The sequence below is a fragment of the Sander lucioperca genome, chromosome 21, assembly GCF_008315115.2.
Source record: "Sander lucioperca isolate FBNREF2018 chromosome 21, SLUC_FBN_1.2, whole genome shotgun sequence".
NCBI lineage: Eukaryota > Metazoa > Chordata > Actinopteri > Perciformes > Percidae > Sander > Sander lucioperca.
In genome coordinates this window covers 7703286-7727819 of record NC_050193.1, presented here as the reverse complement: position 1 = coordinate 7727819, position 24534 = coordinate 7703286, and the positions used below count along the sequence as shown (strand labels likewise).

Genomic DNA, 24534 nt, shown 5'->3' with positions numbered 1-24534 from the left:
AGAGATTCTCAGGTTATTTAATCTTAACATTTTATAGAGGCAGGAAGAGTAACTCTCCAGTATTGATCATCTCACAACCTCTCATGGGCGAACTTAGGTTAGGCCTTTGACTGATTATTTTCATTATCCAATATTGTTTGATGAATCAATTACATTTGTGACAATTGCCCATCACAACTTGGCACAACCCAAAATTATGCCTATAAATATCTTATTTCTAGTGACCAGTCAAAAAGGTTTATGAACTATACATTTAAATGACATATTAAAAGCATTTTTATTGAATACAAGGAATCAAAGCAGTAAGATATGTGTGCATATACATAACTTGTGCACTGCTAATCTGTATCATGAAGACAGTAGCAGGTGCTGATTTATGATGCTGAATCAGAGATTACAGATGTGTTGTTAGAGTACAGTGCTGTGTCGGTGGTAATACGTGTGTGTGTGTGTGTTTGTGTGTGTGTGTGTGTGTGTGTGTGTGTGTGTGTGTGTGTGTGTGTGTGTGCGTGTGTGTGTATTTGTAGGTGGAGAAGCGTCTGGATCTGGTCAAGCAGGTGACACACAGCACTCACAAAAAGCTGACTGCCTGCCTGCAGGGTCAGCAAGGGACTGATGTGGAGAAGAGATCTGTCAAGTCACCTTCTGTGAGTACCTGCATCTGTCATTCTCTCAAGACACTGTGAGGCAGACTTATAGGATTTTTGATAATGCAACATAACATTATTTATTATTATTGTAATTTTTTCTCTCTACTATCAGAAAAAACTACCGCTCACCATCCTGGCACAATGTATGGTAGAGGGGGCTGCAGTGTTGGGGGATGACTCTCTCCTGGGGTAAGTCACCGTAGTTACAGTAACATGCCTTTGCTCACACTTCCCTAGCACACACACACACACACACACACACACACACACACACACACACACACACACACACACACACACACACACACACACACACACACACACACAGATTAATCTTTAATTATTGATTTGGCTATTGCATTCTTCTCTGTCCTCATTACCCTTGTCTGCATTTTAATTGTATTTGATTGCCTGCGACTTTGTGTTTGGCTGTCACCAAACAGGAAGATGCTGAAGCTGTGTGGGGACACAGAAGAGAAGTTGGCCCAGGAGCTCATCCAGTTTGAGTTTGAGATAGAGAAAGATGTGGTAGAGCCTCTCTATGTGCTTGCTGAGGTGAGCACCAATTACTGTAAGACATTACACCTTCCTGATATGACTGAATTACAGAGCCACACTCACTTTTATTTTCAATGTTTAGAAAATTACAAGCAGAATATGGTCCTCATTTACAACAAAAGTGCTGCATTTTTATTCCCTGAGCACTTAGCACTTAATTTTCTTTTGTAGGTGGACATTCCCAACATCCAGAAACAGAGGAAGCACTTAGCTAAACTTGTTTTGGACATGGACTCTTCTCGAACAAGGTGACGTCCACATTTAAATGCCAGGCTGCAACCTTCTCTTGTTTATTTATTTTTAAAATAAAGGCTCAGGTTTTAAATGTCTGTGTGAGAATTAGACATATCCATTGCAGTGGCCATTTCTTTTTCATCACGTCCATAGATTTCAGCAGTCGTCCAAGTCATCCAGTCACCCGAGCACACTGCAGCCAGGCGCCAAGTCAGAGTCCCTCAGAGAGGAGATGGAGGAAGCAGCCAATCGGATGGAGATTTGCAGGGTGAGTCACCAATCAGAGGTACTCAGATATTTTTCCCTCCTCCAGCTCCTTTGCTCTCCATTTGATTTATAGCCCTCATGCATGTATCAGACACAAATGGACCACAATACCAGGATGATATTACAGTTATACAGTATGTAGGATTTTAGTGAGATAACTTCTTATGGGATGGTTGCTCTCTACTTTCAATTTCAGGATCAATTGTCAGCAGATATGTACAGTTTTGTGGCCAAAGAAATAGACTATGCAAATTACTTCCAGACAGTAAGTATATTTTATCATCAAAATGGTAATCCTAGCGGAAAAAAAAAAAATCTTTCTTTTCTGCAAATCAAATATTTTTTCTCATATTAGCACAGGTTACAATAAACATAGTAGATTATCTAATGACATGACTTGCATTATATGATACACACTTTTGTTTGTTATAATCTCTTCTCCTTCTATAGCTGATAGAAACGCAAGCAGAATATCACAGGAAGTCATTAGAGATTCTTCACAGTATCCTGCCCCAGATTAAAGCTCACCAAGGTGAGACTTGTACTGTGTGTGTGTGTGTGTGTGTGTGTGTGTGTGTGTGTGTGTGTGTGTATATATGTGCGTGCGTGCGTGCATGTGCGTGTGTGTGCGTGCGTGTGTTTAGAGATCTGCTCCAATTCTGCACCTGAAGCAATATCAAGACGAGATGGAATTAATAGGAGTTAATAGCCCTGACATGTCACATAACAATCTCATTATAAGCTATAATTATCTACCTTCATATGTATGCTATCGGCTAGTTTACAAGTTTTAAACTAAACAGAGTGCTTGAACATCACATTTTTCTATAAAATACTAGAAATAGAGATGCAGTAAAGATTTAATTAATTAATTAATGTTGCCTCTGAACGTTATAGGCAGTCATTGGTCTAAAGTCGTTTAGGAGGAGATGCAGCTAAGGTGCGTAGGTTTGTTTGTGTCTGTGTGCGATTCAAGTTGCTGTTTTGTGTTGCAGAGGCGTGGGTGGAGAAGCCGTCGTTTGGCAAGTCTCTGGAGGAACACCTGAATATAAGTGGGAGAGAGATTGCCTTCCCCATCGAAGCTTGTGTCACAGTGCTGTTAGAGTGTGGCATGCAAGAGGAGGTACAGGGCATACACACACACACACACACACACACACACACACACACACACACACACAGAGATAGACACATCACTTTTAGACATTTTTGGGTGTAAACTAATATGCATACCATGAAAGACACATCTGGTGCTTAACTTCAGTCCTTATCAATCCTTCTATTTAAAGGAACACGGCAACTTATTGGGACTTTAGCTTATTCACCGTATCCCCCAGAGTTAGATAAGTCCATACATACCCTTCTCATCTCCGTGCGTGTCGTAACTCTGTCTGACGCACCCACCGCTAGCCAAGTTTAGCACAGATCCTGGAGGTAACCGGCTCCATCTAGCCTACTGCTCCCAATAAGTGACAAAATAATGCCAACATTTTCCTATTTACATGTTGTGATTTGTATAGTCACAGCGTGTACAAATAACAAGGTCACATGAGACACAGCTATCTTCTAACTGTATACATACTGGGAACTATATTCTCAGAAGGCGAAGCACTGCTACTTGGGCGGAGTGATTAGCGCAACACCTGAAAAACACCGTTGCTTCTCTCTTCTCCTCACCACGGGGCTTCTCAGGTGCTGCGCGCAAATCACTCCGCCCAAGTAGCAGAAGTTGCAGTGCTTCGCCTTCTGAGAATATAGTTCCAAGTTTGTATACGGTTAGAAGATGACTGTGTCTCATGTTTCCTTGTTATTTGTACACGCTGTGACTATACAAATCACAACATGTAAATTGGAAAATGTTGCCGTTATTTTGTCACTTATTGGGAGCAGTAGGCTAGATGGAGCCGGTTACCTCCAGGATCTGTGCTAAACTTGGCTAGCGGTGGGTGCATCAGACAAAGTTACGACATGCACAGAGATGAGAAGGGTATGTATGGACTTATCTAACTCTGGGGGATACGGTGAATAAGCTAAAGTACCAATAAGTCAGCGTGATTCTTTAAAAGATTACATTACAACAATTAACATATGTGTGCACATCCACACGCAAATTATGATGTATGACATAAATAAGCCAATATAAATGTAATAGATACCACATTCATCTTATTTCCCTAGTATAATTGACAGGTTAAAACCATCAGAGCTGCTGTTACTTTAAAAATTCAGAAAATAGTTTAAATCTGACTTTATCTTACCTTGTCAGACTGGAATGACTGGAAAAAGTTTTTATTGGCTCTTATCTTCTTGACCTTTGAATTAAAATGAAATGAAACTGAGGATGGAGAGAGGACAAGTAGAAAAATCTTTTTGCACCAGGAAACATGGCTGTGGGGTTACTAACCTATCTTTAAGTTTGTGGTAATAAGACCAATTAAAATCTCATGGTATGCTTTAGAAAATGGTTGACAGTGATATATTCATATATTATTGGACCAAAACATGTAAAGCCACCAGTTTGTTACTGTGTTATTTATTATTAACCAATGTCAAGTGCACAGCAATAGAGACAATTACTTACAATTACTTATTACTTACTTACTACAGCATTTATGCACAGGTCATGTTAGATGTGATAATAACACATGATTATGTGTTTCCTGTGTGTGGGCTGCAGGGCCTCTTCAGAGTGGCTCCGTCAGCCTCCAAGCTAAAGAAGCTGAAAGCATCCCTGGACTGTGGAGTTCTGGATGTGCAGGAGTACTCCGCCGACCCACACGCCATTGCAGGTGAACTACACCTACACAAATGCCTTGTTCAAAGCCCATTTCCATAACAACAACCCCTACACTGTCATTGTAAGTCAGGAAAAAACATATCTATGTTAAAGGCCATGATTTTTACAACATCTGCCAGTTTGTTTTTAATGTGAAAAGGTCATTTGAACTCTACAAAGGTTTTCGGATTAATTTTGGACCTAGTTGGCAGAAAATGTTGTTCTTCAGACGAACATAATGCAGTCTTCATCAGCTCTGCAGTCGTCATCAGCTCTGCTCTCAGTGCTCTTTTCCTGAAGGCTTTCTGTTCCGGTATTGCTGTGCATTTCACACATTAACATAAAATCTGTGTTGAGCAATCTGAATCTGGCAGCTGCACTATAGCTGCAAGGGCCTGCTGGAGGGGAGTGGAGATATGGGGCATGGCCTCACCAGTACTCTGAAGAGAGACAACAACCTTCCCTTCCTCTACAAAAGCAAACCAGTTTTTACTCTGTCCCTGTGTTTGTCACCCGAAGGGGCTCTGAAATCATACCTCCGTGAGCTCCCCGAGCCACTGATGACCACTGAACTTTATGATGAATGGATTCAGGCCTCCAAGTGAGTTGCTGCTTTCTTATTTAATGCATTTTTGTGTGCAATTATGCTATTGGCAGGGGTTCTTAACTGACAAAGTGGTGACATTAATTAAGAAAATAAGCAACAGTAATCCATAATGATTTGTTATTTCCCCAGCATTCAAGATATGGACAAGAGACTACAAGCATTACTGGCAGCGTGTGAAAAACTCCCCACAGACAATGCAAACAATTTCAGGTCAATTGCTTTCCTTCATTTTCTGTCCTATCATTTGTGCATGTTCCCATGTGTCCAAGAAAAAGAAGCATCATAAGATACTATTGCAGGAAAGTCAGATTTTCATAAAAATGTGTCTCTGATGCAAATTAGCCAAAAACCAGGCCAAGACAATATAATCCAATTGCAAAACGATCTGTTTCAGCCACGCAGTTTCAGTCCAATTAATCCACCTACAGGCAAGAAAAGTAAAGGCAGCAGCAGATTTGAAATGCAGACATTCAGATGTCACCACCTGCAGTCAACTAAATGAATTGCTTTTGCAATATTGATACTTGTGCAACCTGCAGGAATAACTTTTACAGCTGTAGTAATCATTGTCTGCAAGTGGCAAATATCAAAATTGCAGCAACTATTATTGTTGGTAGAAGATCAACATGTCTACATCTGCAGGTTTAAACTGCTGCTGCTATGACTTTACTTTGCTATACAGTAGGTGGCACAGGTCGGGATGTGTACAGCTATAATGACAATGTGGGAAAATAGCAATTAATCATGGCAATCATTACCTAGAGTTAGTAGATGTGTGTAGCTTAACAAGATGTCTGACAAAAAGGAATGAGTGAAGTATACATTGTTTTTAAGATGCACTCCTTTATTTAAATCCCACAGATATCTAATCAAATTCTTAGCCAAGCTAAGTGACTACCAAGATGAAAACAAGATGACTCCCGGTAATATGGCGATTGTTCTTGGCCCTAACTTGCTTTGGACACACACTGAACCGTATGTATTTTAACAAAACTGTTTTACATGTATGAAATTAGTTTAGGATTATACTGTAGTTCAGTTCTTTCTCTTCTTTTCAGAAACATGACAGAGATGATGACCACCCTGTCCCTACAGATTGTTGGCATCATTGAGCCCATTATCCAGCATGCTGACTGGTTCTTCCCTGGAGGTGGGGATCACATACTATGTATGTAATATTGTAGTCAGGCTAGGCACCATAGCTATTTTTATTGATCCTGAAACATTGTATTGTATAATGGGATTTAAAAAACATATATGACCCACCATTTTAATGACCCAGTTTTATTCAAATTAACATATCAAAGTAAGTCTGAACAATTAGTGAAACCCTAATTTATTATGTATACTTATATTAAGTACTTGATACAATATGAATGCACTTTTTCTTTGACTTATTATATATTGTGATATATATCAACATACTAAGAAGTATTTTTTCCTTTGCTCAGCCCTGTAGGAATATGGTGATACCTGTTATTGTCCTTAACAATTCAGAAAAACAACACATGAACAACACCTACACCAAAATGTACCATACAGCCATACAACAGACCAGCTGCGACACAACTGTAACATACATAAAGCATGATAACTGTTCATTTGTGCTGTACACATGATGATATCTGAGCATGATGTGTTTGAAGCTGCATCATGTAACATTTAACCACACTTAAGGCAGCAGTTTGTGCTCTTTGAACGCTACAATGGATCCCTTCCTGTTTGCACAAGTCTCATATACAGTATGGATTTACAATAAGATGTACAATAGCAATTTTTTTAGGTATATTATATTTCAGATTTTAGTGTCCGTATTAGTAAATATTGTGTTACTAGGTAGAGTAAAATCGTGCAATGAAGCACAATGTTACTCTCTCTGAAATAAGCATTACATTATGGACCATTATACAGTAATACTGTATTTGGTACACATATAAAATCAGTATTGTATCTGTTTTAGGTAGATGCTGTAACTCCCACTCTTAAAAGTGGTATACTCCACACAGACCAACACATACACACACAAACAATACTGTACATGAACTACTACTTTAACATCATTATACTGTATGCTGATGGTTTGTCTGCTCCTCCCTCAGAGATTGAATTCAACTTGACAGGCAGCTACGGCAGCCCGATCCACACCAACCACAACTCCAACTACAGCTCCATGCCCTCACCAGACATGGACCAATCTGATCGCAAGCAGCAGCACGACCAGAGCCGACGCCCACTGAGCGTCGCCACTGACAACATGATGCTGGAGTTTTACAAGAAGGATGGGTATGATGCCAAGTGCATCCTTTTGCTGCCCACATCTCACTCTCTCACTCTCTTTCCTCTCGTTCCACCCACGCCTCCTCTCAGGCATCTGATAGTTAATTCTTATATTTGAGGCAGGCAGTACATGGACATTAAAAATCTGTTTACAAATCCTTTACCTAAAGTTTTCACTCTAGACCCCCCTATAGACCACAGAGAGGTGAAGGTTGTACCGTATATCTCACCTGTCAATAAGTCCAGCACATACAACCCCTATTATCAGGATTCATTAGAAGAAGTGAAGCCTGAAAACTAGTCTCATTTGAATACATGGGGCTGAATTGCCTTGAGTGGCATTTTCACTATGGCAACGAGTCTCTGATGAAGGGCTGCTGGTTACCTCTTTTTTCTCAGGAAATATTTCTCCAGTGCCATCTTCCCATCCTCCCACACCCAGCTCTTCGTTCACAGTCTGGCTAGCACGTCACCTGCCCTGAGTCACTCATCCAGCTGGTGGAAAATCACTGGCAGAATTAGAACCAATGCCTTCCCAAAAATATCCCTGTCAAATTAAGGAAAAAGGCTGTAATATTATAGGAAATAGTTTCCATTTTTTAGAGTAATTAGCAGTTTAGGGTAGAACATCTGCTCTGTCTGTGTGTTTGTTTTGATTAGAAAATAAAGCCTTAAATCAGCACTCAGTAGATAATGCAGGTTCGTAATGTGGCCTGACATCCTCTCACTTCTGGAACGTAACTTCTCCTCATCCCTGCCACTGTGGATTTCATCTCCCCATCAGTGGTTTAAAGGGGTACAATATTATATAAAGATCAGATAATTCACAATATTGATACACTATATATTACTTACCTGAGACCTAAGAGAATGGGGATTTAAGCAATTTATTTGCCTGTATATTTAAGATGTAATACATCATTATACAAGCCATTTATGGGATATTTGATGTATAGTACACATAGGATTTTTCCAGCAATTCATTACAGGTTTAAAGTAAGATAACACTATTATGAGCCACTGAGTGGAGATTTCAGCAATTTATTGCATATTTCAAGTGTATTAATAATACTTACCTGTATATACTCATCAACCACTGAGTGGAGATTTGATTTTACCTTTAGGGGAGGCCTTGATGGGGGACAATGAGCTTTCCTTTTCATTTTTCCATTTCCATTTCTGTGTCTGTAGCTTTAAATGCTATTGAGGAGGAGAGAGGCGGGGCAAGGTGGAGGGTGGGGGTGTGGCCTTGACCAACTGCCATGCTTTGCTTGTTTGCAAGCCATGATGTCTCTCTCTTTCTCATGGGCGGGTCAAATCAAAGCCGGTCTAAGGAAAGCCGTTCCACTCCATTAAGCCCCATTGTACCAAATTTGGTTGCAGTTCCACCAGAGTTCCACTGGGGGTGATCGCGGTCCAGTGCAAAATGAATGGGACTCTATGGAGCTAGACGGCTAAATTTGTCTCTTTTGCCTGATTGTCGTTGAGAAATCTCAGAATCAGAGTATCTGCAAGTTCAACATGGATTATAGGTTGAAAGTTGAATGAACGAGTACTTATGTCATTTCGATTTCTTACAGGTTGAGACGTTGTTGCCCATAACACGCTAGCATTCAGCTAATGAATGCTGATTGGTCAGTGAATGACTGATTACGATTGGAGATCCCGCTTGACGGCATCCGAAGCAGAACCAGAATGTCAGAGTAAATATTTCGCCGTGGTCTTTAAAACATTAGCAAACCTCTTTCTAGCACGTGTATTGACAGGGAGAGCCTAACCTGTCAGCTGTGTTGTCGATGCCTCGAGAGAAAAAAGGAAGCGACTCAGAGCTTGCCGTAAAGCAGTATCTCTGGTTGTATATGTGTATGACGTCATTGACATTTTAAAAGGCTTTTTAGAACAAAAAAGCCCCTTTAAAAAAATCTAACACCCAGCAGTGTGTATTTTCTTAGCCTCCCCTTTTGAATGCAACATTCAAATTACTAGACAAAAAATTATATCCTGAGAAAAGTGGATTTTGAGGGGTATAGCTCCATAGAGTCCCATTCATTCTGCACTGGCCTGTGAGCGCCCCCTATATGGAACTCTGGTGGAACTGCAACCAGTTCAGAAGCCGGAAGTAAGGAGAGAGTGGAACTTCTTCCCTTATTAGAAATTCTTTGGCCAAATTCTCTGGGCGGGCAAAGAAAAGAAAGGGGAGGTAACCTTTCCCCTTATGACATCATAAAGGGAAGATTCCAGATTGGCCCATCTGAGCTTTCATTTTCTCAAAGTGCAGAGCAGGATACCCAGGGCTTGGTTTACACCTATCGCCATTTCTAGCCACTGGGGGACCATAGGCAGGCTGGGGGAACTCATAGTAATGTTAAAAAACCTCATAAAGTGAAATTTTCATACCATGGGACCATGGGACCTTTAAGTCTGGTGTTGTGAACCATGTCTGCATTACTTCTGACCTCATATCCCTTTTGCCTCTCTTCCCCCTACTAACGCAGCATTAGGAAGATACAAAGGTACCGTATCATGCCTTTTTCCCCACTTCTTTCCTTACCACCCCCCACTCACCTCTTTCTTCATCATCATAAATGACTCTGGATATGTGTTTGTCTCCAGTATGGGCGTCCGGGTTATGGATACCTCCTGGGTGTCTCGTAAGGGTTCAACTACGCTGGCGCGCAAGACCTCCTCTACCCCTCCAGGCATGCAAGGCCCTAGCTCCCCGGCAGACACTCTCATCTCCGAGCAGCCCGGAGAGCTCGCCATCTCCCCATCCGCGACACCGCCACCTGGAGAGAGGGTTTGGTAAGTCACAGTGGAGATGCTGTTCCCCTCTTCCTCACGCATCCACTCCTGTTCATTTTTATTGTCATCACCATCATCATCATCATCATCATCATCATCATCATCATCATCATCATCATCATCAACTTTCTCAGCTATGTGTGATCCAGATCATTGGCTGTTTTAATCTTATTGCCATTAATTTGCAACTCCTCCATGTTCTTTTTAGTGCATCTCTGTCAACACTTTCATGTCTGATTCTGTTTTTATGATTTCTCGCTCTCCACATTTCTTCAGTTCTCCCTGTGGTTTGTCAGGTTGATGTCATTGTAGGTAAAATTTTCAAAAGGATAATGACATTTTTTAACTCTAACTCTGAAGGGTTTTCGTCCAAATTCTGTATGGAAGTTTTGTTTCTGTACATGGCACTAAGCTTCAATCTGCAAGTCCTTTGCGAGCATGCTAATATTTCCAATATCCCATTGTTGTGGCTTGGCTTTCTCAGCTTTGGTCGTGAATTATTTCCTTTTCTGTTGACACTCACCCTGCCTGTGTGGCAGACAAGAGATAATATGGTCCCGCTTTGGCTTTCCCCTCCTCTCCTGTGGCTCTTTCAGCCAATGAAAGGGTTTTGTGTCTGTTTCACACTGCCCTGGGCTGACTGCAGGACCTGCAATGCAAACAAGTCATATACTGTAGAATAAGGGCAGATAGAGTTTCCATATGCAGTAGAGAGGAGATATTCAGTCATCAGATCAGCTTGATAAAATTGTAAGCTGCAGATCAGCACTTTGGCTCCACAGACAGATCCTCACAGCTCCATGCAGTGAGCAGACACAAGGTGATCACAGAGGGAGTCCTACACTGTATTATTTTCCTTTGGCAATACAACTTTCTTTTCCTTTGCTGTTTCTTTGTGCTTGTCTTTGTATTTGCACTAAGCTGACTGTGTGCTAAGCTTGGTGCCCACCACCCACGCTAAAATGCAACTTTTTTTCTTTTTTTTTCTTCTGTTTTTGGCTACGGACCAACTAACACACTAACACCGTAATCATCAAAACAGCTTATCCTATATCGCTCCAATGCGTCTCCTTGTTCAATCACTAGAGCTGTTTCTTTTGTGCTGTCTATTCTCTTAATATCTACAGCTCAGACAACGTGTCGCCCAATCGGCCGGACACCTCTCATGCCCATCCACCCCCAGGGGAGGACCGGCCACCCCCCCCTTACCCCATCTCCTCGTGCTACACTGCCCCCCACCTCTTCTATCCCAAACCCCCACCCTGCGCTCGCCCCGTGGCACCGGGTCCAGAGTCCCAGCCTCCCGCCTCCCCCCCGCCCCCACTGCGCTGGTCTGGCTTCACTCCCCCTGCCCCGCCCCCTTCCTCCTCTTCTTCTTCCTCCTCCTCGTCACTTGACATCAATTCGAACCCCAAACCCAGCTGTCTGCATTTCCCCAAGCACAGCCCGCCTGGTGACATGGTGAATGTTCCCCCACCAGACACTAATGCTTCATCACTGTACATCAAAACCCCCTTGGTACTAACCCGCCATGACCAGTCCATTGGCAACCCCCCTAACCTCCCTTCGTCCGCGCCCCCGCCGTGGGCTGCCTGTCCATGTGCCCGAGAGAGAGGACCCCCCAGACTGACTAGGTAAATACAACACACCCATGGCCACGATGGATGCATCACAGAGTGGCATATGTATTTCTCCTCTCCTCTAGCTTGCTGGCTTATATTTTCTTTTTTTCCTTCTTTCTTTTTCTTTCCTTTAAATTACATACCTCCGATTTTGTAACATTCACGTTGTCCAGGGGTGCCTCTAATGGGGTTGCCTAGCAACAAAGGATGTTACTGGTTTATACAGCGTTCGGTTTCATGCTGGTATTGAGTAGACAATAAATACATGGACAATGCTGCATATGGCTATTCAAAAGCATATGAATGTATTTATTCTACAGTTTGCAGCATTTTCTTTACTAACCAGCAGATGTTAAGGTGTCCTTTTAAGCTACAGTATAGCATATCTTCATACAGTATAAGCATCTTTTCAGCTTGACCCAAAGTGCTGAATTTGTATAGAGTGACTGTGGCAGTTTCCTGACTCATATGTCTGTGGTGTTACAACCACACAGGACAGCGTGAATCACTACAGCAAATCTTTTTCAGCGATAAGAACAAGCTCGCTGGATAACTCTCATTCTTGTGATTTGGTAGCTCCATGACTTCCCATTAAAATGGATTATTTTTGGGGAAAGACGGCTCAGAGTTACTGCAGGAGATTGCAGTTAGTAAGATGTCATATAATCCAAAATGAGACTACCATACTGCAGTATTGATGCTCTCTGTGGATGTGTGTTTATTTGGATTTCTTACATTAATAGCATATGCTTACAGTAAGAAGAGAACACATTACGTCTATGATTATTGTTTTTTTTAATTAAAAAGCAGTGAGAGAAACATATACAGTATATCAAATGTTATTCCCATTATTGATGTCTAACCTGGATCAACAGAAGTACATTTTCAGGAATATTGCCTGACATTCAGCACGTGGCTCACGTGCTGGAGGTCCCTCACCTTCCACTCTCTGTGTGTTGTCGTTCTCAAACTCCCTTCACATCGGGAAATGTAAGGTTTTGAAGTAAATTTGGATCGTGCAAAAAGGCAGGCCTGCTTGGCTCTTTCGGTGAATGATTGTGAAGATTTACAATGAATATGTTTACGGCATTTACTATCTAACTGCATTTTTGGACCGATTGGTGGGGATTGGAACCCACAACCCAGAGCATTTTTTTTCTCCTATCCCAGAATGTATGTGTGGTGTAGCCAGACCTTACTCCGCAGCACTGTGGAGATAGGTCTGGCAATGTGAGACTACTGATGTCTTTTAAAACAATTTCCACTAGTCTAGTAAGATAATAAAGGTGGGTCCTTGATTAAGTGTATTGGTTGGTCTAGGCTTACAGTAGGTTTAGATTTAGTTGCTCATATCTTGTTACATGCTGGATCTTTACTCTATTTTCTGTGCATTTTAATGTGTTTGTCGCTGGATACAAATATGTACACCTTTTGTTCAGCTCAGTGGTATTTGGGCTGTGTGAAATCTTGTGAGTCCAGTTGAGATCCCAGCTGGGCTGTAGAGTCTCTCAGTATCATTTTTCTTTTATAATTATAAGCTCCTGTATCTACAGAGAGGAAAGTAATATAAATTTCAGATTTTATATATAGAATACAGACTACAACACTACAACAAATTTATCCAATTAACTGTTCTGAAAAGCATGTATGGAAGCTTTTTTTACCTCTGTTTTTTGTTCTATTAAAAACTGAAATGTGTTCGAAATGTTCCATCTGGATAGTGGTGAAATACTGATTGAGTTTGTCAGGCAGGACTTGCACAATGCCATCTAACTTCATTATTTGAGTAAAAATAAATTACATTCAGAAAGCCTGATTGGTCAATGACATTATTATCAACGAAAAAGACAAAAACTTCACAAATGCAAAACAAGATGCTCCGTCATCTTTGTTATAGTTTTATGGACTTGTGTGCACCATTTGTGTGTTGAATAAGGGGTTTTTGAAAAATATGTGACACAGTTTGCCTTGCTTAGTAATATTGTTAACACTGTAAACATAGTGAAACACTCATAAGTGATGATGATGATGATGATGATGATGATGATGATGATGATGGTGGTGGTAGTGGTAGTGGCTATTGTGGCACTGAGGTAATGTACATGAGGTATGCTGACAGTTCAAACATACTGGCCCTCATTTATCAACCTAACGTAGAAACCAGCGCAGATATGAGCGCAGAAATCGTCTTACGACAGGCTTCACGTGGGATTCATGAAACGTTCGTATCACACCAATCAGAGCGTAAGAATGGTCAAACATTGATAAATGCAACGGCTGGAAACAATATCACACCCCAATATATTCTGGGTTTTGAGGCCTCACCCCTACAATTTACGACATGGCGAGACGTAATCCGGCTAAGAAGCGGCACTTTTCAGAGGTGGAGATTGAAACCCTGACATCTCAGGTTCATTTGCACTAATGTGTACTATTTGGCAGCCTGAAAACTGGTATTAAAGGCTGTAGAAAGAATGTGGAATGGAAAGAGATCACTGATGCGGTCAACAGTGTTGCCGTGGTAAATCGGACTCCAGCTGAAGTTTATTTAATTTATTATACTCCTTGACATATGTATGCTATAGTCCTAATAGTAATATACAGGTTTATATTGCAATCTCTTTGGCATATATGTAGGTGTACCTATATTTAAACAAACACACAGTAGCAGAGTTTATGCAGTGTCTTTTATTTTACTCATGTTTTTTTTATGAGTCAGAGCCAGGCAACCGTGAGCATCGTCATGTTTCCTGTATTGAATATCATTGCAAAACATAACACTATACCTTTTAAAAGCGAGGAATAATAGTCTCCTTTGTATAGCACCCAGTTGGGGCTGTGCTGGACACTGCTCTCTGGGCATCGGGTCATCTGGCTCCATCACTACATTTATGGCACCCTGTTTTCCTGCACAATGTTGTGCAGAACCCCACAGGCTAAAACAATGTTGCAGACTTTTTCTGGCATGTATAGTAGGGTCCCCCCCGCTAAAGCAAGTAGAGCCATCTGCCCTTAATCAATCCGATGGAGCGCTCTACCGTGCCCCATGTGCGTATGTGTGCACTGTTGTGCGCAGAGGTTTTTTACTGTAAAAGAGCCAGATATGCCATTGCCGATAAGTGATCAACTGATGACTTCTCCTATATGCTGCACCGCAAGTCCACACTGACTCGAAAACTTGCGTACACGAGTTTAAACTTGACGTGAGATTTGATCGTAGCCTCCACTCACGTTCATATTGATAAATGCCGAGCTTTGCGTGGAGATGACCGTACGCCGATTTTGCGCTTGCTTTCTGTTGTATGTTCGTTTCGTAAATGATGGCCACTGTGTCTGATACTATTCACATACTAATGTCTCCCTGTCTTTTTCAGTTCATTGAAGAGTAAAGAGCTCTCACCTGTAACCGGACACAAAGCCATCCAGGTGGCAGGTCCAACAGTCCCTCCCAGCTGTAGTCCTCAGAGCAGTAGCCAGTCCCCCCACTCCACAGAGCACAGTCCACACACCCTGCGCCAAGGTCAGCACCTCTCTCAATCTGAGCTTACATTGGCTTTCTTCAGTTTAAGAGGATGTATTTTCATTCTTAACAGGAGACTAATGTGACTGTGTTGTGTGTTTCAAGGTTCCAAGAAGTTGGCCCCTGTGCCTCCCAAGGTCCCTTACAGCCAGTCTTGCGGGATGTCCGACCAGTCCACAGGTCAGCCGTCACCAGTCAGCCTGTCCCCCACACCTCCTAGCACCCCCTCCCCTTATGGACTGGCCTGCCCTCCAGGGCAAGTGCCCCCATCATCCCCTGGGCAGACCCCATTGGGAGCACCTCACTCTCTTTCGTCTCCACCCTCCCTGACTGGAACGCTCACCAAGTCGCGGCCCGCCCCTAAGCCCAGGCAGAGACCCAGTCTGCCCCCTCCTCAGCCGCCCACAGCCCCTCCGGGGTTTACTGGCATGGCCATGGCCCCAATTCCCCAGCCCCTGGAGCAGGGCCTCCTGGATGGACTGTCTCCCGGGGAGAGCATGTCTACAGGTAAACATCAACCCTTCGCAACATCCCCTCCGCCACCACAGGTGGGGCTACAGAGGCCCTCTCTCAGACTTGCTGTGGCTCTGTCCAATGGAGACGGTGGACGAGTGTAGGACTCTGTAGGACCTGTCACTGTAGATATAAAAGATACCTTTCCCCTTTATTGACTGTTCCCAAACGAATGTCTGAATGAATAAAAGTTGCCTTTTAGACACAGATGCCTGAGAATGATGTAAATATTAGCATTCTGTGCTACTGTAGTGAGCCAATCTCCTTGACCTATGTATTCATTGCTTGTGTTATGTGATGATGTTTCTGGGTAATGTGTGGAAACATCAGAGAAGCATAGCTCGTCCTGCTTGTATGGAAGTTGCCATTAGATTCATCATGTGCTCTCTGTTTATCTGTGTTACCCAGACCCTCACTTGGCAGAGGTAGGTCAGAGGCTTACACACCAGTCCAGTCTCTCTTACTGCGTAGCAGTCGTGGAAACCTAGCCAGACAAACCCCACACTATATCTACAGTATGATGTTCTGATGATGAGGTGTTCTGTCATTATATACCAATCATTCTGTCACTTTGCTATATTTATCATTCTCTCTCCCCCTGCTACTATTGTGTACCTTGCAGCTGTGTGAGGCCAGGGATTCAGTGGGGGCTAAGTGTGAGGGGGACTTTTAGGGTAAGCCAGACCGTCCCCGCCCCATGCGCTCCATCTCACTGCCTGGCCTCGTGCTGTGGCTGCCTCTGGGGTCTCCTGCAGCCTGCATCAAACATACCTTCCTGTTAGCTATCAATCAGAAAATGTTGCCTATTTCCTCTTAGCAGGTTGACATTGACTCTTTGCATGGTGTTGTAGTTCAACCGATAATGCATGGCTTAAGGACTTCCCAGAGTGCACCACACTGCGCTCATATTGCAGACGCCGTTGCTTACAAAGGTCCATCTTAAAGCCCCCCTCCTTTCGTTCCCCATTCCCAGCCCTATGCCAGCAGACATTCCTCTCTAACGCTCCTGCCACCGGTATTGGGGGGCCACAGGTAACCCCCACTCCTCCTTTGGCAGGTTCACCGCTTTTTATAACCTCTGCTCTCTCTTACTACACTGCCACGCTCCATCTCATTCCTACACAGGAGTAGCTATCAGTCTCTGTTTGGACGTGCTGCTTTTTAGTAAATGCAGCAGCACATTAGAATATATTTAGAGTAAATACTGCATCTGGTCCTCATGGGATTTCCATCGTTACTTTAAACCCACTTGGTGTCTTGGTGCCATTTTTTTCCACAGAGTTCCACACACATCTTGTTGCCTCTGTGTTGGTTTACCTGGCCATTGTTGTAAACATGTACAGTAATGTGTCATTGTGCAGTCATTTTGACCTGTTATTGTATTTTATCTGACAAAATATCTGTTGTTGTCTCAAAAGACACAAAAAGCTGTGACATACCCCACTTGTCGCTTGTTCAAGTGTGACTAGCAACACACTGAAAACATCCCTGTGTAGAATGTGAACCACATGTAATCTACTGATTACTTCAGCCAGGACAGACATCATATGCCACTTACAATGAGTTCAGACTCAAAAAGATTAATATTATTTCTGCTCTCTTCCGTTTTTTACACCTCATAATCATCGCCATCATCATATGCCCTCTTCTCCTCCTCCTCTTGTTCATCATCACCATTTCCACCATTCTGCTCATCATACTCACCTCTCCCATCATGCTCACCATTAGATATCTTCAATTATGAAATCCCCTCCATCAATGTCAATCTGGACTGCCTCATCGATGAGTTCAGCGGTGCCCCTTGCAGGAGGTCCGTGGCACTGACAGACTATCCAGAGGGGGACGTTGTGCCTGAGGAGGAGCCACAGAGCACCACTCTATGACCTATGACCCTAAGGCATCACAGCTTACAAGCACCCCTGTGGCCGTATATATTCTTTAACTGTCGCCACCATGGCCTGATGGAAAAACCATTTGGCCTCACCAATGCCCACCTGAAATCAGAACTCGAACACATCTGCTAAAGGCTGCAAAGAAATTCATCTCTTACAATTGCTCGCTAGTACACAAATGTGACTACAACACAAAAAAAGACACCAAAATGCCATAGGAGGACAGTTGCCTTTAGGAGGAAAGACTGGAATATAGATGAGTATTACATTCAAAGTTATGTTTTTTAATGCTTTGCTTTGTTCATCTTTGTTTGATACAGTGGTCTGTATTTCTGTGAGTTTTTCAATTTTTATTTTTGCCTTATTAGGACATGCAATCAAATTGCAATATGATATTCACAAGTTGTACAACTTTTGGTAGGGGGAACTCAGAGCCTGACATGGTTAGGAGCAAAGCCCGTCCTCAGGGTGAAACAGAGAGACAGAGAGTAGTCTTGTTATTTTGCTCACAGGGTATTCAAGCTTTGTGCACATTAGGAAAATGCTGAGCCGTAGAGACAGGTTTTGCATGCAGGATGAAACGTTTAATGCAGTTTACTTCTTATTGTCACACTCTTTACTTCCTCTCTTCTATCACATATTACAACTGTAGTTCTTTATCTGACATTAACCTTCATACAGGTAAGCTCACTTTAACTCACTTTATACCAGCACAGAATGAGAAGAATGTTACTGTAAATTCTTTTTTTGCAAATGCACCACAATGTGTTTGCATGACATGCCAATATGAACAAACTGCTTTGGATCAAGGGCCTCAGAAAGGCAGTGTTTTATTTTGTGTGAGTGTCTGTTGTTGTTGTTGTCAGTGAAGAGTAAATTTAGACCACCCACGTGCTGTTACAGTTTGATGATAATGGATGAATGACTACACTGCCTTTAGGTTCGTATGATTCTCTCTCTTAATCTTGTTTCAAGTGCTTCAGGTTCAGTAACCTTTGACCCCCTAGTGTAAATACAAAGACTGTACATAAATTTATGTATATAAATCTGAGAGGAAAAGTATATGTAAAATGCATATCTTGAATATATATATATATATATATATATATATATATATATATAATAATAATATATGTGCTGATATTTATCATGTGTAGAAAATGTAATGATTAAAAGATTGCTGTTATTTTTGTCCCTGCACACAATGAACAGGTTTACTATAGATTCATAATGTTTCACCAGATAACAATGATGCTGCAGCAGAAATGCAGAATGTTATTTCTGCTAAAAATCAATTGTGGGTTTTCTAATTCTGTGTCCTGAGCTTTGACTTCTAACACTCTTAAGCGCTAATGAGTTCTTCTTTTTTTCTTTTAATCAGTTATTTAATAGATTCCTGTGTAAATAATTAGATTACTTTTAGCACACTCTGACCATTTAATTAATTCATAATAAGGATAAATGTAGTCGTAAGCCTATATTGTTGGACTGACTACAAATATATATACTTGTTCAATTAGAAAAGCAGATGTCAAATTTGGCACAAAGTTAACAATGAGTGCGTACTGTGTTGTTATTCTCACCACAGACAATTAATCAGAGGTTTTTCAAGTTCACCAGAGAACAGATGCTGCAGTGTCACTTTTTTAATTCCATATAAAATGTCTTAGGACTATAATTTTGTCAATAAAAGTGCAATTACAGTGTTTACTGATCCACCTCAGTCCAAAAAATGGTCAAAGTCACCCTTACCAAACCTACAGAAAAAAGCCATTCATTTTATTGCGAAGCAATTCATTTCTTTTCCAGTTTGTTTTATGTGTGAGTTTACGTTTGACTAAATTAATTCTGGATCAACCTTTCTACAAAAGGGATCTATGGTATGCCTCAGTGTGTGTTCTCAATGGACTATGTTTATGAAGATTTTGGTGATGTTGATAATTATATTGATAGTTGTGGTGATTATATGACAGCAATTGCAAGTGCCCTCACTCTGGTTGTTATTTTGGAACTATAGGCATAATTAATGTGTAATGGAGGTTTTATTTTCTGTGCTGGATCCATACATTTATACGAGGAGGCAAGGGTATATCTCTCTGTGTGCAGACTGAATGTGACTCAGATTTCGGTAGGCTACCTGATTTTGTAATAACTAACAGGCAAATGAAAGCTTGTATTTGGATGAAGGTTAGTTAGGGCCTGTTAGCATGTATTATTATCATTGCAGGGCAGTATTACTGTAATGCTTTTGTGCATCATAACTGGAACTTACAGCCACTTAAAAGCATGCATTCATATTCATTCTAGGTGTAATTATTATGCTGCTTAAAAGAAGTAAAAAAAAACAACAACTCTGTACCCTCCCCCAAATCATAATTTCATCACATATCATTTATTCCAGTAAATTAACTTTACAGCAATTTTCATTAGCGTATTCATTTACCAAATGTTACACTGTTACATAGTTTTATCAATCATTTTAACTGTAGACCTACATTTCCTAACTCACCTCACCATCAAGTATGTTGGTCTAAAGTAAAGCTCAATTTGTTTACATTTTGTGGGGGGGATTTTAAACGAAAAAAGGAAAATCTGAAAAAGTGTGATGCATGCGCTTAGATAGTCTTTTGATAATCAACGTTTTGTGTCAATCACTGTCTTTTTAGGGATTCTAAGAGGGGTAAGATGTGGACTCAGAATGAGAATGTGGATCACAATAAATAGTCCTTTGTTGGGTATTGAGCAATACGTTAGAGGAGTGGATGTTGCCTGTGGATGTACTGCCTCCTTCTGCTTTCACTAGTGTACAAATAAAATCTGCCGCTTGTCAAGCCCACCATGCCCAGCCCTTCCTCCTCTGCTTAGCATATCAAGTGGAACACAGTGTGTACTGTGAAGCCTACCCGCAATCCTTATCAGAATGTCAGAAATAAATATATATTAAACTCTACATTTTTAATAATCTCACCTGGTTCATGTGGGTTTTATTTCAGTGTTTTTTCTGGAAAAAATATCTGTTTTAAATTGTATAGTTGTCCATTTGACTCCTGATGACTGAACTATTACTCAAGACTTACAGTACATTTCTGAGGTGCTTACAAGAGTAATTCTGTTTTCTGCCACTACTACTTCACAACTACTGCTGATAATGCTTCTGTACTTTTAGGATTTTTAATCCTGCCATAGGAATGTGTTCAACAGTGTTGAGCATACTGCTGGAGAAAGCAGTTGGTTATTTGAGCAATTTTCTCCCCGTCATAATAATGACCTGAATAAATTGCTCTTATTATAATTTTTCGCATATTATCTCTTTGCATTGGAATGTGTGTCCTTTCCGCATTTACAACTTTTTGGTTATCAGTGGATTTGGGTCCATCCACTGACATGTGAGCCAACAACAGGAATAAAAAGTCTAAATCATCAAATGAAACTTTATTATTATTATCGTCCTCCCACTCTGAGAAACTGGGCTTAGCTGAAAAACAGAGGCCTCTTTGGGTGTGTAACCTGTAGGACTGGCCTAGCAGGATGCTTGAGGGATTGCTATGAGGAAACTAGGAGTGGACGATACTGACACAGCTCATTCGTCTTTCATTTGTTGCAAACTCTTTGTTTAAGAGAAATTAACAAGAATCTTCTTTCTAAGAAATCAGTTGCCATATTATCTTGTTTTTAGTTTTGAATGAACCTGTGTCTATGTGCTCCATCTCAATCTGGATTCTTAAGAGTGGTAATCTAATGCCAAAGTCCAGCAGTATATCTCCTTACAGCAACCAGCCAGGCACAGCTCATCTCTACCTGCTCTCCTTCAGAATGCCATGGGTGCATCAATTATTTCTTACTAAAAGTTTTAAAGGTGGCTCTGTTTACACCGTCTTTATGCACACTACAAGGGGAGCCAGTCACAGGATGTTACTGAGGGGTCCAATAAAACCACTAACTCCCTCCATTTCCTACTTGATCAGCATGAATGTTTAAAATGGAAATTGTGTGTGTTTTTTTAAAATGTCTGACATCTTTCCTTGTGATGTAAGGATGAGAGAAAGTCAGTCAACATGATACCCCGACTGTTTTAACAGGGTGTTTATTATCACACTTTCCTCAATGAGCCAAGCTCTTGCTGTCGAAATGTAACCCCTTATTTTTCTTTTGAGCACATAATGCAGACACAGAAAATAATCCTTAAAGTGGGATAGATGTTGTAGCTCTGCAGTTTACAGTTTTTTTCCCACTGCTTGGAAACAGTGTTTCCAACAACAGAGTAACACAACAATGACTTGAGCTGCTTTAACAACCACGAGATTAAGTAGGCCTATGGTTAATTGGTTTTTATTGCATTTTTTTCTGCCAAAATCCTTTTTTTATTGTTAACATTATAATTTCAAATGTCCACTCTTGTTGGATTTACAAACTTTTGGGTGTGCTTTGAAATTGTCACGTTTGCTTTTCATAAAACACGTAGAACATGCCATAGACAGGGATGCAAAACAAAAGACTAAACTGTCAAGGCTTTAACCTTTACTTTACTTAAGACTGTTGCTTGGTAATGCACATAAAGGACATTCCATGGATGGGACGATGTTTTCTATAAATGTCAGTTTATCATTTCCTATTGGCACTTCATAATCCACATCCACATCACTGGGCTATGCCAACAAAACCCAGGGTAAAGTTGCAGCCACCAGTGCCAGTATAGTAAATGCTGACAGCAAAACGAGCAGGCATCGTGCAGTTGTGCAAATCCTGCGCCTTTGCCTGCGCTGGGGTTGAACCACAGTCATCACAACACTGAGCGCATCGTCTTCAGCCATGGGTCGCCCCTGAGTGCTTATGATAAAGATCTGAGATGCATTATGGCTGGGGCTAATCAACCTATGTCGACGAATTCCTTCAGACATTCCCCTAAAGCAGCGAACAATCCAATTAACTTCCCTCGGTAAACGGTCCGTGAAGTCGCGCCGTGCGCTCTGGAGCTGTCTTGGTGGCGGGAGAGGCACCTCCAGGGTCTGCACTTCATCTGGATCCTTGTCCGCCACGAGGGACACGAGCGCTTCCTTTTGTTTCTTGATGAATGTAAGATGTCGGCAGATAGGGCAAACAATAGTGTCTCTGAGAGTGCTGTTGTTGATGCTGACCAGCGTTTTGACCAGACAGTCGTGGCAGAATACATGTCCGCAGCTCAGAGTCCTCTCTGTGCCCGACAGACTCTCGTAGCACACTGGACACTCTCGCGCGTCCTCCTGGCTATCTTCCTTATGAAATGCCATTGAAGGAAAATCAACCACTGCAGCAAGAGAGGTGGAAAATGAATACTAAAAGTCTATTGCTTTGTAAATGTAGTGTGAATCAGCGCATGACTTCTCTTCTTTCTTCTTTATCTTTGGCTGAGGGTGGAGGCGAGAGCTGCGCCTTGTAGAACAGGGCCTGCCACCTGTGACTGACTGCAGTGACTTCACTGATTGGGTCCTCTGAAGGCATTATTGGCAGTTCAAGTGGCCAAGCTGGTTCATGTTTCAAGGTGCACTAGGCCTATATGCTTAGCCTGACATTCCTCAAATATTCATAAACCAGCACGTCTGACCTTTGGAGATATTTTTCAAAGCTGCAGCTTCACAGGACTGCAAAACACCATTCATTGGTTCTACCTGTAGATTTGCTCAAATAAATTAATGACTCTTTTATTTGTGTCTATTTAAGTCACTCCTAATTAAACTTTTCAAGATTTTAAAAAGTCATGATTTCCTGTAATGAAACTAGGTTTTATAATATATATATATATATATATATATATATATATATATATATATATATATATATATATATATATATATATATATATATATATATATATATATATATTCAACTCACTGAAAGCCATTAAATCAAAGGTTCTTACCACAACCCCGTTACTAACAACAACATTATTAAACACAAATTATCTTAAAGTTGACTCAATTTAATCAAGTCTGATAAAAGTTGGTTGAACTAATTTTCTTTGCTTTTTCACACAGGCTGTATGCAATATTTAAAGTTTCAGATATACTATAGTGTATTATTGTCTGAGTTTGCTCAACTCAAAATATGAAGAAGTTCACTAAACTTACAAAAATGTAACACAAACACATAAAATTGCCTCCATTTTTTTAGGCCTGAGTAGGCCTAAGAGATTTTAATATAACTTTAAATTTATCAGATGAATAATGTATGCCTACTATAATTTGACATGGTGGCTCATCCCTGTCTCGTCCTGCATGTCAAAGAATCCTTGGGCAATACAATGAACCTTAACTTGCTCCCAATGGCCAGCACACCATCAGTGAATGTGTCTGTGAATGGGTGAATGGGAGGGAAATTGTAAAGCACTTTAAAGTAGACTAACTAAGGTAGAAAGGCACCATATAAATGCAGTCCATTTACCACAATATTAAGTGGGTTTTGGAACAGTGTTTTCTCTGAGACAAAGATCTTAAATGGGAGCTATATCTGCCTTTATTTATTACTAAATTCACAATTATATTATATTATATTATATTATATTATATTATGTCAGATCATAGACTGTATTTAAACAGGCCATATGTAATAAAACAAGTATAATAAAAGAATAATAAAAAAGGCTTGTGACAACAAAGGTAGTGTAAAACAATTAAGAAATGAATTGCACATTTCACAGCTAATATTGACCTCCAAAAAGATAACAGAGAAACAATGAAGAGAAAATAATATCATGTTGTCTTGATGTTCCCTGTCCCTGTGTGGTGGTTTCTGGCAACTATATGCCACCTTGTGGTCACTGTTGTGAAAACCATGTGGCAA

At 41.1% G+C, this 24534-nt stretch overlaps 2 protein-coding genes across 8 annotated transcripts in view; one reads left to right on the top strand and one right to left on the bottom strand.

The window, feature by feature from the left end:
- The window catches only part of si:ch211-114m9.1 (rho GTPase-activating protein 44), a 31722-nt gene extending 11037 nt beyond the window's left edge, over positions 1 to 20685 (top strand). Inside the window, exons 3-23 of one of the 7 annotated variants that reach the window (XM_035996724.1) lie at positions 528 to 647; positions 763 to 839; positions 1094 to 1205; positions 1380 to 1456; positions 1596 to 1710; positions 1906 to 1974; positions 2160 to 2241; positions 2705 to 2832; positions 4387 to 4498; positions 5005 to 5086; positions 5222 to 5302; positions 5954 to 6067; positions 6151 to 6242; positions 7192 to 7375; positions 9865 to 9882; positions 9983 to 10171; positions 11299 to 11805; positions 15168 to 15313; positions 15419 to 15820; positions 16449 to 16500; positions 17555 to 20685. In XM_035996724.1, coding sequence (XP_035852617.1) covers positions 528 to 647; positions 763 to 839; positions 1094 to 1205; positions 1380 to 1456; positions 1596 to 1710; positions 1906 to 1974; positions 2160 to 2241; positions 2705 to 2832; positions 4387 to 4498; positions 5005 to 5086; positions 5222 to 5302; positions 5954 to 6067; positions 6151 to 6242; positions 7192 to 7375; positions 9865 to 9882; positions 9983 to 10171; positions 11299 to 11805; positions 15168 to 15313; positions 15419 to 15820; positions 16449 to 16456 — 2715 coding nt within the window. In that variant the 3' untranslated portion in view covers positions 16457 to 16500; positions 17555 to 20685. Of the gene's footprint in view, positions 1 to 527; positions 648 to 762; positions 840 to 1093; positions 1206 to 1379; positions 1457 to 1595; positions 1711 to 1905; positions 1975 to 2159; positions 2242 to 2704; positions 2833 to 4386; positions 4499 to 5004; positions 5087 to 5221; positions 5303 to 5953; positions 6068 to 6150; positions 6243 to 7191; positions 7376 to 9864; positions 9883 to 9982; positions 10172 to 11298; positions 11806 to 15167; positions 15314 to 15418; positions 16501 to 17554 lie in introns of those variants that run through there. The other 6 variants (XR_004896208.1, XM_035996725.1, XM_031312447.2 and 3 more) reach the window with 6 other exon arrangements.
- Positions 20686 to 21786: 1101 nt separating this feature from the next.
- On the bottom strand, positions 21787 to 23196 carry LOC116059282 (RING finger protein 222). The gene has a single exon (XM_031312253.2). The coding sequence runs from the start codon at positions 22983 to 22985 to the stop codon at positions 22365 to 22367; it is 621 nt and encodes a 206-aa protein (XP_031168113.1). The 5' UTR covers positions 22986 to 23196; the 3' UTR covers positions 21787 to 22364.
- Positions 23197 to 24534: the final 1338 nt, after the last annotated feature.

Bases quoted from the DNA above. Each gene is read 5' to 3' on its own strand.
- LOC116059282 (XM_031312253.2), bottom strand. From the start codon at position 22,985: ATGGCATTTCATAAGGAAGATAGCCAGGAGGACGCGCGAGAGTGTCCA.